The sequence below is a fragment of the Pleurodeles waltl genome, chromosome 7 (genome assembly GCF_031143425.1).
Source record: "Pleurodeles waltl isolate 20211129_DDA chromosome 7, aPleWal1.hap1.20221129, whole genome shotgun sequence".
NCBI classification, from domain to species: domain Eukaryota; kingdom Metazoa; phylum Chordata; class Amphibia; order Caudata; family Salamandridae; genus Pleurodeles; species Pleurodeles waltl.
In genome coordinates, this window is record NC_090446.1 from 1,474,598,226 (window position 1) to 1,474,614,846 (window position 16,621).

A 16,621-nucleotide genomic window follows, 5' to 3' on the forward strand; every position below is an offset into this window, starting at 1 on the left:
ACGTGCTGAAGGCTCAGGGGTTAAAAAGATAGTTAAAGAATTTGTGACATCACTACCTTTGATATCAAGTGGTATCAAAGGGCAAAATATGTCACTTCCACTATTAATACCTCATACCTTCGGTGAAACAGTGTCAGTATATGCGCATAGAATTTCAAAAGTTTTGCCAACATGAGGATATTTAGTCATGTTTACTCAGCGGCATAACACTCACTAACAGGAGCTAGCTAACTGCACAAGTAACCCTCTGGCTGGATGGGCTCTCTACATAAATCAGTACATAATAGATGATTTGAAACTCAACCCAACAGAGATAAAAAGTTAACAAAACAGTGATTTCTACATTGGCTATTCTTTTTATTTGTTTGTATAACACACTCAGAAGATCTTTGCACAATGCAGAGCAGTAGTTACACAGGAAAAGGTGGAGGAGACACTACCAGCAGAATGAAAAGGACAATCAAGACTGAACGTGTGCCGAAGAGACAACCCTGGTGTTTTTTGGTTTATTCCCAATACAAAGAAGCTATGGAACATTGATCTGCCCTCAGACCTTCCTCTGAAGTCTTTGGAGAACAGTATTTAAAGGCAGATCCTGGGCATCTACTTGAGCTGTAAGGTGTGATAGTTTACACCAGTAATCCAAGGCTGCCCCATGCAAAGCCTTGTGTACCAGGCAAAATGATTTTAATTCAGTCAGTCCTTTGAATGCCCACCCATGGACTGATTTTAAAACTTATGTGATGTGGACCTTTCAGCCCAAGGGGAAGTGGAATGATGAAGCTTTGTGATCTCTGTAGTTTATATGTGTTTTTCCAGAAGGCCTTTGCAAACTCCATTGTAGTAACTGAGGTGCATGACAGCCACCGCTAGGATGATGGTGAGAACGTTAGCACAGCAGCTTGGATCCTAGATCCTTGCTTAGCAGATAATGCCTAGATTACTTACTGGTGCTCCTATTACCACTTCCTCGTCCCAGACCTTACATATGAGAAAGTCGCCAGAAGACACTTCTGTAGCTACAAAACTCTTTATTCCTTTCTCTGCATCCATCTATGTAGGCCCTATCATGAAAGATTCAAACCAGAAACCCTCCTGGTCATGGTTACCAAACCCAAAAGCTGTAAGCCAAGAAGAGAGGTAGGGGGGTACTAAGGCCTGGGACAAGGAAGGAGGAATTTGAGTGAAGGCATCATAAGTAACCAAGCATTACCTCCTAAAGCCCATCCTAATCCCCATCCTTACACTTGAGCACCAAGTAAGTAAACCAGTTTTAAATCACAGCACAATAAAGGCACATGCACCAAACACAATACAGCACCTAAGTGCATCTTAATAATGATAGCTCAAACAGCAACCACAAGTGAATCAAAGATCCAGATACTAATACCAAATGAAACAAAGTGATTCAAACCTATATCCAACTGGCAATGGGACAGAAAGTTAGTGGGTGATGCCTAAGTAGATACCTGTCAAATGCCATAAAGGGAGACACATAAAACCTCTACACATGAAGCTGGGCATGCACCAGACCAGGCAGAGCCCTCCCAGAAAGGGCATAGATGAAGGACACATTGAGCAACTCAGAAGAAGGATACAGCCTCTGATGAGAGACTCCAAAAGACAGAAATAGTTTGTCACAGCACTAAAAAGCAGCTGTACAATTTACATAAATTGATAATGCCCTTCACGAATGAAAGACATCCTCCCGAGGGGGATCACGGTTAGGGTGGTATACCAGAAGCACAATCGCATAGCCCAGATGAAGCCTAGTAGCCACTGTATGAACAAAACTAGGACTCAACCACACATCTATCCAACTGTCCAATCCAGAAGAAGATGGAGAACTAAGTCAGAAATATCTCCTTCAGAGGTTCAAATTAAGGATACTGCAGTATGGATGAGAACAAATCTAAATCCCAGGGAGGAAACCCCTGAACTGTACAGCAGGCCAACCAGGAAACAAGAGTATGTAACATTCCTCCCCTGTATGGCTTCTGATAGGCCCTGATGGATGTTTACTGGGCCCTCATTGTGGTAAGCAACAGACCCCAAGCAAAGCTGTTCTGCAAAGAATGTAGCACCATAACCAGATGACATTGCAATAGAAAAATCCCCCTCTCAGTGCAATATTTCTGGAAGAAACCCCACTGATGATTGTACACCTGACTGGAAGACCTGCAATAAACCTAAACCACACAGGTGACCTCTGAATAAGGCCAGACATTCTAGGCCTAGGAGTTCAACAGCCAACAGATTCCTTCTTGGAACAACAAAGTTGAGAAAGGAAGAGACTTGAGACAGGATGACCCACAAGCAGGATCTACTCTGGGGCTAGTGCCATCTGCTGGAGAGCGTTGAATCAGGGGTTTCAAGGTCAAAACACATCCACCAAAATGGCACTATGTCTGACCCTCAGAAGGTAAGTCAGAATCCTAACAGTGGCTGAAAATGGGGAAATGCAAACAGTGGTCCCTTCAGACAAGGGCACGTCAGAGTGTTCATCCTCCGATCTCCCTTTGAAAGAACCTAGGAATCAAGGATGTTATACTGTTCGTAAACAAGTACTGCACCATAGTGATTATCTTGTTGCAAATCACCTGGACAGATAAACAATCTAGGATGAGGGAAGTGCCCAATTCTGGGATTCCCTTATTGAGGTCTCTACTCCTCAGATGTTGATGTCTGACGGGAAGGGCTCAGAGTGTGCCCAAAAGGCCACCTCTGCCCTCTCTCTACAGTGTGTGTCCACTTGGCAGTTAACTTTAGGCTTGTTGGTAGTGTTGTTTGTCTTCAAAGTGCCACCTTTCCTTCCATGGACTCCCCAAACAGCGGAACGGGCAGCAAGATGAAGAAAAGTCCCTTTTAAGTAGAGTAGTTGTGCAACTCCTCCCAAGCCTAGACACCCTAAACAGAGCAGTGATCAAGAGTTGCACCCAAGCAACAACCTAAGACATCTTTGGTCATCACCCCTAGATACAGGGCTGGAAGAGCAAACTCCCTCTCCAGATGAGCAGGTTCCAGCTACCCTCTGAGCATCTAGACAGTCTCCAGCCTCAGAATCATGCTGTCAGACCAATGAGATGCTGGTTCCCACCAGTGCAGAACATGTTACGACATGGGACCCAAATCTGTCTGTGCCCCTTGGACCATAAAAATCTTTAAAGTGAGGTCCTATACACCTGCATCTTTCTCTTAGGTGAAGTGAGCAGAGACAAAATATGTGAACCAAAGCACACAAGACAATCTGGAGACATGGACATTTTTCCCATCACTTTATAGAACCTTGCTCCAGGAAAATGCAAATCCTGAGTAAGGTCCAATGAGACATGGCAGCATTATTCAGAAATCCCAGGGGTGCCAGAAGCTGACAAACTATCGCTACATCCAACATAGTCTTGGGCTTGGAAGGAAAATTGATCTGCCAGTAGTCTAGATATAGATGCAGTCCTTCCTCCCTGTTCTTGCAGCTATCCCATAACAGGAGTGAACACCTTGGAAAAATACATAAGGAGGGGACTTCAGATAGAACATCGAACCATGAGAGGAAAGAATGGAAAATGTCTGGAACAGATGATTAGATGGCTGAACATGAATGTTTAAGCAGGTATTCTGAGGGTGCAGTGCTTCCATGAAGTGGCCTGGTAGAATTAGAGGGATGATATCTTGGAATGGATGGTCCACAAAAAAAGGATCACCTTCTCCAAATAGAAGATCCTGCAGAACATCCAGTTCCCTATGAACTTTGGAACCAGAAAGTACATCCCCAGTTCCCACTCCTCAGGGGAAGAGGGTAGAGCACCTGCTTTCCCAACAGGGACTTAACCCCTTCCCAGAGAGCCTCCTTCTTTCCTCCAACATTGACCAGTGGATAGATAACCAGAGGCCTCAAATCTGGTGTAAGAGGAGAATTTTGTTCTTTGCCTTTGTTGCACAATGTCCAGCATCCATCCACCTGAGAGCAAGTGCCTCCAGCGGTCCAAGAAACTCTGAAACCATCACCAAAAGGACCAACCACTAGTTGGTTAGCATCCTTGTCAGACTGGTAGAATGAGCACCACTGAGTTGATCAATAATGACATGTTATTTACATCACTAAGAATACCATGTTAATTATTATTATTTATTTCATTATTGTTGTGTTTTGGTATGGTCTTGGTGTTGCTGACCTAGTATATTATTCATTTATTATTAGTAGTAGTATTGTTGTGTTAAAATGAATACTACTTTATATAGTACTAGTAGCTGCATTAATAGAGGTAGTTGTTACCCACATTTTAACTCTTGCTAATTATATTTACTTCTGACTCACAGATTCTCAAGATCATTTTTCCATTTGTGGAAGGGATCTTTGTACTGTGGATTTTCCAGTACTTCCATACACTGGATTCCTTCTCAGAGGTATGGAAACTGTTTACCTTGTAATTTCAGTGCTCTAGGGGTGCTCTAGTTCTCTGGTGTTTGTCACAATTGGTTTATGTCACATAAAGATAACAGTGAACCTGTTTAAATAGGCATTTATTTATGTATTTATTTATTGATTTATTTATTTCACTTGTTTATATTACGCTGCAGGCACTTCACATAAATTAAATAATCAATATAATAAGATGCTATTTGAATGTGAATACGTATTAACACAAATTTTGTGCAGTACCTTATCTTTTTAAGAGATGAATAAGTGCAAAATATTCCAAAGAGGGGGTCTCAGGGATATGAGCTGAAAGGAAGTTTCAACTGAACAAAACAATTGTTTCAGGCATTGCTCAAAGATAAGTGATCAGGAATGTTCCACTAACAGTTAAGAAGTCCACCTCAGCCCAGCTTTACTAAGGCTTTGCACTGTCTTGATCCGGCTCTGGTTTCTAGACATACATTAAAATTTCCCAATACAAATTACTTCGAATTTAGGATAACAGGATGGTTATCCTAGTAGAATCAGGGAGGGTTCCCCAGGGTAGGGGGGTTGGGTTTGGGTGGGAGTTGGGGTTGGTGTTGGTGGAGGGGGTGGAAGGCACTGGGTGTGGGGGTTTGGGTTGGGTTAGGTGGGTTAGGTGGGTTGAAAGGATAAAAATAAGAAAGTCCTCATATGTTGTTTACCTAGGAGGGGGGTGCGCTGTGCTTATGACGTTTTCCTTTTCTCCTGACAGATATGTCTAAGTATGGGAATTTAAGATTGAAATTTCTTTCTTGGAATGTGAATGGTTTAAGAGTGGTAAGCAGGAGGAGGAAGATTTTTGAATATTTAAGATTGGCGGAAGAGGAGATTATCATATTGCAAGAAACTCATCTCCAACAAACAGAGTGGGAGACCTGGGTTAAACGGTTGAATTGGGTTTCTCTTAGCGTATGCTCCTCCCAAACTAGTGTGATAAAAGGCGTGGCAGTTCTCATCAAAAAATCCATAAAGCTTAGGATAGGATCGGTGCAAGTTGACCCTAGAGGGAGATGGGTAGTGGTAGAACTGTGCGTATGTGGTTATTGGGTCACGGTGGCAGGCTATTATGGACCTAACCTAGATGATCCCACACCATTTCAAGAGTTATTCAATATTTTACTTCTAGCTAGATATCCAGTGGTACTAGGCGGAGACTTCAACATTTTGTTAGACCCTGTACACGATAAGTCAACCCCTCGAGGTACGGATAACTCTCCTAAAATGAGGGCACAGGTGAAACAAGCCATGCAAGATTTAGGATTGGTAGACATATGGCACTGCAGAGGAGGCGAAGGAGACAGATATACATTTTACAATAAAAAATATGGGCATAGATCTAGAATAGATTTTTTTTTAATACATAAAAGTTTATGCCCAGAGGTCAGAAAGGTAGCCCACAATCCAGCTCACCTCTCAGATCATTCAGCTGTAAAATTACACTTGGATATCAGGGTCGTAAATAAAGGTATTAGATGTATAATTAATCGCGCTATACTATTAGACGACTCTATAGTAGAAGCATTAAAAAAAGACACAAGAGATTTCTTTCTTTTGAACCAAGGTACGGCAAGTTTATGGTGTGTTTGGGACGCCTTTAAGGCTTATATTAGAGGGAGGCTTATGAGCCTGGCAATATACAAACATCGTGAAGAAAAAGAGAAATTGGGAGATATGGAATTATCTCTAAAAACCTTGCAAGCTGCAATCCATAAAGCACGAGCAGAAGAGAAGGTCAATTTATTAGAGGACTTGATATGTCAAGAGGTTAATGTTCGGACTAAGCTAGAGGCTTTTTTGGAAAATCGCAGTAAGTTAAAATGGGAAGCTAGCCGATATGCTCACCATGAATATGGAGAAGGTTGCAGTAAGCTACTAGCATGGAAGGTTAAGTCAGACCTCTCTAAAAGATATATTTCAGCAGTCAAATCGGACAATACGATTTGTGTGGAGCAAGAAGAGATTGAGGGGGCATTTGTATCTTTTTTCCAAGACGTATACTCAGAAAGCCTGGTTAATTCAGACGAGTCGATTAGTGATTTTCTAGAAAAACTACACCTTCCAGCTCTAGAAGATTCTGAAAAGACCCTATTAAATTGTAAAATAAATGAGGCTGAGCTTATTGAAGGCATAAAAGCGTTAAAAAAAGGAAAGGCCGCTGGTCCAGACAATCTACCTAATGAATTGTACAAGGTCTTGGGGGAAGTTATTAGTCCTTTTTTATTAGAATTATTTAATTCTATGCTGGTTGAGGGGGCTCAGACGCCTAAATCCTGGAGAGAGGCTATAATTTGTCTAGTTTTAAAGCCAGGTAAGGACCCAATGTCTTGTGCATCTTACAGACCCATCTCCCTGTTGAATGCCGACTACAAACTTTATACAGGGATTTTAGCCAGGAGATTAGGGAGTGCCATAGGCAATCTGATTCACACGGATCAAAAGGGTTTTATGAAAGGGAGGTATCTCCAGGATGTAACACATGAGTTATTTGCTGCAATAGATCTGGCGGAACAAGAAAAGACCCCTCTGGCGATCCTGACTTTTGACGCAGCAAAGGCCTTCGATCGGGTCAATTGGTCTTTTTTGAGGTTAGTGCTGGAAAAAGGAGGCTTGGGATTTCCTTTTGTTAGGACAGTCAGGGAATTGTATAGATGCCCCTCAGCGAGAATTCTGGTCAACGGCCAGTTATCACAAGAATTTAGGATTTGGCGGGGTACGCGACAGGGATGTCCATTGTCTCCCTTGCTTTTTAACTTATATATTGAGCCTCTGGCAATTTCTCTTAGGTTAAGTAAGGAAATTACTCCATTTCAAAGTGGGGACTGGGAAAAAAAAGTAGCATTATATGCGGATGATCTTATGCTATACACCAAGGATGTTAGTTCTACCCTACTAGCGTTCAATACTTTGATGGAGCAATTTGGTAAACTTTCTGGTTACAGCGTAAACACAGAAAAGACAGAAATAATGTGTTGGAATTTGACTTATGCTTCTCCTTTAGTCAAACAAGAGATCAGATATTTGGGTATACGATTAACAAATGATCTAAATGAGGTACCTAAACTAAATTTTAACATAACATACAGAGAAACCAAAAAATTGCTAAAGACGTGGGCCGCTCTCCCTCTTTCCATAATTGGAAGATCCAACATTTTGAAGATGTGTATTCTCCCAAAATTCACCTTTTTATTCAACACTATTCCACTAGAGTTTAAGAACTGCTGGTTTAAAAAACTACAGGGGGATTTATCCTCGTTTGTATGGGCCTCTAAAGGAGTAAGGATCTCGTGGAAAAAGATGAGTAAAAAAAAAGAGTGGGGGGGCATTGCGTCTCCAGATTTCTTCAAGTATTATCTGGCATTTCAATTAAAAAACATTAGAAACCTATTGAATAAGAAGTCAGAATATGATCCGGCGTGGAAAGCCTTAACGGCACACCTCGAGGAAAAAGCAGATCATTTTCTATATAAATTCGGCCATCCTAAGTACTTCAAGAAGGTACGCTTGAAGACACTCAGACATGCATGCAACATTTGGATGCACTTTCGGAAGGTGCTAGAGATACCCTATTTTTGCAGCTCTTCCCCCATTTGGGATTCACCTGGCACTCCTGAATGCCTCACTGATAAATTATCAATTCCTTTGAGAGTGAGTGGGATTGTAAGATGGGGCCAGATAATGGAAGGACCAGAACTGTTAAGCTGGTCGACACTTTATGAAGGGACTGGAGGCACAGTCTCCAAATTCAAGTATCTTCAGATAGCTAGTTGGGTTAAATCGCAACAAATAGGAGAAATAGGAAGGAATATATGGGAAGGGAAATTAAACCAGAAAATCATTAATAAGGAAGTTGCTCTGTGGTACCATGCTCTGTTGGAAGCAACAAGGGATGGGACATCCCTTCCCTTGTCGAAGTGGGGGGGGATCTTTCCAACTCTAGATGTGAAATCTTTATGGAATAGGTCCTGCTCAGAATTGTGGTTCACGACCAGCCCGGCAGAGTTGAAGAAAAACCATTTGTTCACACTTCATAGGGTTTACTGGACGCCGGCCAGATTAACAGCTATCGGGAAAACTCAGAAAAACTGTCCGAGGTGTGGTGACGATAAGGCAAACGATATACACATGTTTTGGCAATGTTCAAAGTTGTGGGAATATTGGGAGGAGATAGGAAACACTTTAAAGATAATATTTAATGTGAACGTAAAATTGGATCTTTCTATGGTGGTGTTTGGGGTCAGTGAACAGGGTATGAATTATCAAAAATTGTCAGCACATCAGGAGCACCTGTTGTTTGTATTAATACTTTTGGCTAGACGAGAAATTTGTCGTAAATGGGTTGACCCCTTTCCCCCCCGTTCTAAGGATTGGCAAATATCTGTAAATCGAATGTGCATAATGGAACAACGAGGTCCCCTTTCTAGAAGGGATAACTTCTGGATGAACTGGGAAAATGTCTACCAATAGTATATTACTGTTTTGCTGTCTGGTCTCCTCCTCGTGCAACTTAAGTCCAATGATTAGTACTCCCCTTACCCAATACTGGGCGATGCTTTGGTTATGACTAGGTTTCATAGAAAATAGTATATCCTGGTTGATGGCATACGATTGGGAGAATAATAAAACGTAGACCAAACGGGACGACCCAAGGGTTACGTTTCCCCCGTCCGGTACCATTTTTCCTCTACCAAAGCATGGGTGATAATTATGAGGACGAAAAAAAAAAAAAAAAAAAAAAGAAGTCCACCTCAGCCCAGCTTTACTAAGGCTTTGCACTGTCTTGATCCGGCTCTGGTTTCTAGACATACATTAAAATTTCCCAATACAAATTACAGTGTAACGTATTGGCCACACATTGAATCTCAGAGACCAAATAAAATTCAATGAACTTTATTACAGGCTCAAAGTCAAGCTTACATAAATGAGTCTCAAAGCCATAGTATAGATATATAAAATCGTCAAAGGAGAATCAATGTCACACTACATTGAATTTAATCAGCATGTGCAGAACCAATATTTCCATAGCGATAATGCAGAAAATGAGAAACAGCATCTGATGCATTAAATCCAAAACCGGTTTTTCCTGCCTAACAATAAAAAATCTAGATTTCTAGCTATTTTACTATCTATGAAATTTAGAGAACAAGGTCAGCACAACAGAATTTCTGTAGACATTTCTGTCAAGAGAGGTGTGAGTCGCATGAAGCCACTTAGGAAAAATGTGAGGTGTGTACCTCAGAGATGTCTACTCTGATCAAGGGGCAAGGGGAATCTGAATCTGCCTCTAGCTAAACAACACTTAAATCTTGACTCCCCCAGAAGCTGACATCACAGCCACAACTTTCCACTGAAAAAAAAAGTTGCAAATCAAACATTCTAATACCCATGTTCATCCGTTCAAATCTCTTCCATTTACTCTTGGTGCACCCTTGCACTTTGGAATTTCAGAGGAGAGTTACAGCTGCCAATTCAGGATACTCCTTATGCCCTAGGTAACACGTCTTCTTCATACAATAGCCTCCTCATTAGTCAAAGACTCATACCATCACACCTGCAGTTTAGTAAGATATGCAATAAAACTAGCTTTCATGTTGAAGGTTAGAAATGCAAAATAAATTAAGCCTTCACTCTGGCCAAGCTAAAATAAACATGAACACACTTCAGATTAAAAGGTTTGCCACACAATTCTCATGATGAATATAAAATGATCATGGAAATAAAATTTCTAAAATACTATAACATGACAACCTTGCAAAAACAATGAATAAATGTGGTTTACTTAAAACGTTATATTCATACGTGCCCTTTACATGTATGCATTTCAGGAAAATAACCACTACTTCATTTCTTTTTGAGACATAATGGCACAGCCAAGTTATGCTTTCTCATTCTCAATGTGACGCTGGGTTACGCAAAGCAACGTATTTGTAATTACTTTCCAATGCAAAAACTAATTGATACTGCAAAAATGCACTTTTCCCAGTACAACAAGTATTTTGCGCTGCTTCACACTGCTTTGTGCCACCTTCTGTCAAATGGATGTTAGTGGGGTGATCAGTGCAAACACCCACAAGACTGATCTATTTAGATAGCCTGACCAAAATCTGCGTCAAAGAGTGACATCTCTTCGAAGCAGACATTAACAAGTGGATGACAGAGGTAGCAGGCCACTCCCAGTAGATATGGCATTTTGTTTTCCACCTTAAGCAACACAGCATAGCACATTGAAAATGTGCATGGTCAGGGCTCACATGTGTAGAGATCTAGAAGGAAACAAATAGCCAACAAAAGGTTGATACTCAAATTCTAGCTAAATAAATATGTGTGGAAGCTGGCAGGCTCGCCAGCATTCATGCAGGTTGATTGCCAAGCCACTGCCACTGAAAGCTGTCCAGTCCCTGTAAAGTATCTTGGATAGGACAAGTACTCAAAAGAGCAGAGTGTGAGATGAAGGGTTCGGAGGGTCTCAAACCATCCTACTCAGAGAGAATTGTTGTAAATTAGCCAAGATTTCACAAAGGTTTTAGACTCTGCGCACTTTTAGAAAGTGAGCATTTCTCTGCACTTAAATCTTTCTGTGCCTTACAATCCACGTCTGGCTGGGTTTAGTTGAAAGCTCCTTGTGCATTCACTCAGACACATCCCAAACACAGGATACTCAGCCTCACTTGCATACATCTGCATTTTGAATGGGTATTCCTGGGCTGGGAGGGTGGAGGGCCTGCTCTCACACAAAGGACTGCCACACCCCCTACTGGGACCATGGCAGACAGGATTGAACTGAAAGGGAACCTGGTGCACTTCTAAGCCCCTCTTTGAAGTCTGCCTCACTTCAAAGGCACATTTGGGTATAAAAACAGGGCCTCTGCCCTACCAACTCGGACACTTCCTGGAGAAGAAACCTGAACCAGAACCTGCACCCTGACACGAAGAACTGCTGGCTGCCTAAAGGACTCACCTGACTGCTTTCTAAAGAGGACTGTTGTCTTGCTGTTGCCCTGCTGTCTTGCTGCTCTCTTGCCTTGCTGCAGAAGTGCTCTCCAAGGGCTTGGATAGAGCTTGCCTCCTGTTCCCTGAAGTCTCAGGACCAAAAAGACTTCTCTCCTGCAGCTGAAATCCCCGTGCGGTGAAAATTCGATGTACCGCCTGCCAAGAACGACGCACAGCCTGCTCGCAGTGAAAATTTCACTGCACGCCGAGTCCAGAACGACGCAGCCCAACTTCGCAAACAGAAGGTCGCCACAGCGCCAGCGACCGGAACTGCACCTGCCGTACCGGAATCGACGCAGGTGCTGTGACTTCGCTTCGCAAGCCCAGGGTTCCACACATCGTCCCCGGGGCGTCTGAAAACCCCGCAACCCGAAGAGGATCCAAGTCCGCGCACCAGAAATCGGCGCAACGTATTCCCCGCGTGGAAAATAACGACACAAGTCCGTGTGCGAAGGGGCGAAACCGACTCACACTCACCGTTTTCCGCACATCTCCTCCTCTGCGGTCCCTTGCAAGGATTTTTCAACGCAAACCAGGTACTTTGCCCTCCAAGAGACACCTGTTGTTTCTAGGAGAACTTGACACTTTTTATTGCTTTTACAGTAATCTTTAACTCTGAAGACACTTGACATCACTTTCAGTGATATCCCTACATTTACTTATTTCAACTTTAATCGTTTTGACCTGCATTTACCCAGATAAATATTATGGGGGTCATTCTGACCCCGGCGGGCGGCGGTTGCCGCCCGCCTGGAGGGAACCGCCATTTGGCCGCCCCGCGGTCAAAAGACCGCTGGGGCCTTTCCAACTTTCCCACTGGGAAACTAAGGTGGCGCCCGCCGGCCCAGCGGGAAAGGGGCCTGCAACACTGAAGCCGGCTCCGAATGGCCATAGGCATGGGCAGTGCAGGGGCCCCCAGGGGCCCCAGGATACCCATTCCCGCCATCCTGTTCCTGGCGGTAAAAACCACCAGAAACAGGCTGGCAGTAAGGGGGTCAGAATCCCCATGGCGACGCTGCTTGCAGCACCGCCATGGCGGATTCGCCCAGCCGGGGAAAATCCGGCGGGAAACCGCCAGACCCGGTTTTCTGACCGCCGCGGTCAGAATGGGCAAGGAAGCACCGCCAGCCTGTTGGCGGTGCTTCCGTCACCCGCGGCCCTGGCGGTCTATGACCGCCAGGGTCGGAATGAGGGCCTATATATTTTTCTAAACACTGTGTGGTGTATTTTTGCGGTGTTATTGTAGGAGGTTGGCTCTGTATATACTATTTCAAAGTAAGAAATAGTGTTCACAGAGTCCTAGGGTTCCCCTTAGAGGTAAGACAGTGGCAAAATTAGATAATTCTAATGCTCTATTTTGTGGTAGTGTGGTCGAGCAGTAGGCTTATCAGAGGGTAGTGTTAAGCATTTGTTGTACACACGCAGGCAATAAATGAGGAACACACACTCAAAGATTTACTCTTTAGGTTAGGCCATTAGGCCATTAGGTTTTTATATAGAAAAATATATTTTCTTAGTTTTTTTTTAGACCCACAGGTTCAGGTTTTGAAGTAAACACATAAAATGCAATGTATTTCACACAGGTAAGTTAGAAACTTTGAATTAGAGCAATAACATATACAGTTTTTGTTAAAATGGCAATAAGCTATTTTAAAAGTAGACACTGCAAAAATCAACAGTTCCTGGGGGAGGTAAGTATTGGTTAGATTGTGAGGTAAGACACTTACAAGTCTCAGTTCCTGGGCATAGGTAGCCCACTGTTGGGGGTTCAAGGCAACCCCAAAGTTACCACACCAGTAGCACAGGGCCGGTCAGGTGCAGAGGTCAAAGAGGTGCCCAAAAAACATAGGCACCTATGGAGAACAGGGGTGCTCCGGTTCCAGTCTGCCAGCAGGTAAGTACCCACGTCCTCGGGAGGCAGACAAGGGGGGTTTTGTAGAGCACTGGGGGGGACACAAGTAGGCACACAAAACATACCCTCAGTGGCACAGGGGCGGCTGGGTGCAGTGTGCAAAGCAGGCGTCGGGTTTTAGATAGGATTTGATGGAGGGACCCGGGGGTCACTCTAGCGGTGCAGGCAGGCATAGGGGGGCTTCTCGGGACAGCCACCACCTGGGCTAGGCAGAGGGTCACCTGAGGGTCACTCCTGCACTGAGGTTCAGTTCCCTCATGTCCTGGGGTCTGCGGGTGCAGTGCTTGTTCCAGGCATCGGGTCCCTTGTTACAGGCAGTCGCAGTCAGGGTGAGCCTCTGGATTCTTTCTGCAGGCGTCGCTGTGGGGGTCCAGGGGGGTCCTCTCGGGCTACTCACGGGGTTGCTGTCGCCTGGGAGTCCTCCCTGTGGTATATTCAGTATAGCCATTATGGAACTGTGGAGTTCGTCTTTGACAAACTCCCAGACCATATACTTAATATGGCCACACTTTGCTTACAATGTCTAAGAATAGACTTAGACACTATTGGGCATAATGCTCATGCAGCTATGCCTTCACCTGTGGTATAGTGCACCCTGCCTTAGGGCTGTAAGGCCTGCTAGAGGGGTGACTTACCTATGCCACAGGCAGTATTTTGTGTGCATGGCACCCTGAGAGGGATGCCATGTCGTCTTTGCCTTTTTCTCCCCACTAACACACACCATTTGCAATGACAGTGTGCATGTGTTAGGTGAGGGGCCGCTAAGAGTGGCACAACACATGCTGCAGCCCTTAGAGACCTTCCCTGGTCACAGGGCCCTTGGTACCACTGGTACATTTTACAAGGGACTTATCTGTGTGCTAGGGGCGTGCCAATTGTGGAAACAATGGCACATTTTAAGTGAAAGAACACTGGTGCTGGGGCCTGGTTAGCAGGGTCCCAACACACTTCTCAGTCAAGTCAGCATCAATATCAGGCAAAAAGTGGGGGGTAACTGCAACAGGGAGTCATTTTCCCACAGTTATATTGTGGTATTGTATGATTTATTTCACAAATACTTTACACATTGCCTTCTAAGTTAAGCCTGACTGCTCAGTGAAAAGCTACCAGAAGGTGGGCACAGGATAATTTGGATTGTGTGTGACTTACCCTGACTAGGGTGAGGGTCCTTGCTTGGACAGGGGGTAACCTGACTGCCAACCGAAGACCCCATTTCTAACAGCATACATTCAGAATATGCATACTCAACAGGTTATTTTATGTAACTCAATGGTCCTCATTTAATCAAACTTGTAAGATAAAAGACCGGTTGGCACATCAGGACTCAAACCTGTGACATTGGTGTCACACACCTATCCCTGAAATTACTGTTTTAGTTGACTGAGCCATCAGAACCATGCCCTTTTCCCTCTGAAATTAGAGGGCCTGATTATAAAATTGGTGGTCGGCAAAGTGCCATTGAGGTGGCAGTCTACCCACCGGCCCCATTACAACTTTCCCACTGGGCTGATGGGTGGGAACCAAGGCCCATAATTTCTGCTGTTTGAGGCAGGAGAACATGTATGTGAAGTTTCCAGGTGGAACCTACCTGAAAGAGCCTGTGAACACCAACTAACTTAGGTGTTTGTAGTTATTTGCCTATTTCTGCTGGGAGTCCCACTCAAAAACACCCGCAACCCGCCACGAACCCTAAGAATGTCAATGTGGCAATTCCCACATTTGTAAGTGTATTTTTACCTACAATTCCACTAATACAGAGTATGCATCAAGAATGGTTGTATGGTTGCAAAATGCTTTGTTTCCACTGCTAGCTATATTTGGCCACACCAGCAATTTCGTGAGCAGCATCCATTGTTTTCAAAATCAAGCTTTGTTTTACAGCTCCCATGAATTCTCAAATTCTGAAAACATTGGCTGGCCATTTCTCCTCTACTTAAATAGCAAGGAAGAGCAAAAGTAATGCGCGTTTTAGTCAAACCTGCTTCTAACAAATCTTGACTGTAGGAATGCACAAAAAATAAATAACCTTTTAATAACCGTATCTCATTTCTGAAAGCACAGCATTCATGTCACTAGGAACCGACATCACAAAACTACACATTGGTTATTATCAGAGTCTCCTGCACATCACATCAATATGTACCATGTTCTGAGGATCATCAGAGGTTCTTTCAGATTAACTATTTACCTGTGCATCCTGCCTTTCAGGGGTTTACTTACCTGCTCAGCAGACACATTTTTGATTTTGAAGATCCATTAGGGAAGGAAACTATTCTGTGGATCCCCGAAATCATTGCAAAGCAGAATTAGTGATGTGTTTCAAAGCATACTGTCTGTAATGGTGTCTAATGACAGCTCGCTCCATTCTGATGGTGAAAGCATTACTTCTTAGCAGTGCTTAATTTGAGCTGGTGGGGGCCATTGACACTCATTTTTGGGGACCAGCATTTATTTTTCTGCATCAAACATTTCGCGGGAGCAAGAGAGGAAAAACACCCAAGCAGGAAAGAAGGAGGAAGAGAAAAATGGATTGAATTATCACCAAGGTAGAACTCAGAGGTGGGAAGGAGTGAGATAAAGGGGCAGGCAGCGTCTGGCAGTGGATTACAGATAACTAAGGAGAATTCAGCACTATGCAGCCTTGCAATTCGGCCTTCTGACCATTAATAGCGCCAGTCGGGTTTCTGAGCATCACTTTGGGCACCAGCACTCATTATTTCACAAATTTATCACTGCCTCTTGAGGACTGAACAGTGTGACATCAAAGTTAGAATCGTGGGACTCTACTAACTAGACAATTAGAGCAAACTATGGTGTCAAGGCAAGAAAGGAACTTTACTCCTACTCTTTTTAAATAGAATATTGATGATTTGTATGATTTACTCCTGCCAAGTGTTTCAGGTTTATGTATATGGTATTTCTATAGCACGAACCTAGCCAAAAGGCATCTGAGCACTCTACATGGTCAAAGAGGAGCATGAAGGTAATAAGTAGACAAGAGGGAGCTGAGTTTATGATGGCTAGTGCATAGTGATGTAATGTTCTTTGAAGACGTAAGCCTTTTCCCTAAAGCGGAGCAGTGTTGAGGCGTCCTACTGGATGCAGGGATATTGTTCCATATGCTAGGTGCAGAGATGGAAAATACCGTTTTTTTTATACACTTCTTAGTCTGCAGTCTGATGTTGTCCTGGCAGCTGATGTACAAAGATTTACCAGCGATAGGGCGCTTGTCTGCAAGTTAAGTGAGGGTGCTGATCATTATACTGTTCTAAATGATACAGCTG

General features: G+C 43.6%; 1 protein-coding gene across 1 annotated transcript in view; it reads left to right on the forward strand.

Moving 5' to 3' along the window:
* LOC138246527 (uncharacterized) overlaps positions 1 to 16,621 on the forward strand; it is a 601,223-nt gene that overhangs the window by 540,660 nt on the left and 43,942 nt on the right. The window contains exon 24 of the mRNA XM_069201183.1: positions 4,315 to 4,401. Within this exon, the coding sequence (XP_069057284.1) occupies positions 4,315 to 4,401 (87 nt within the window). The remainder of the gene's footprint in view (positions 1 to 4,314; positions 4,402 to 16,621) is intronic.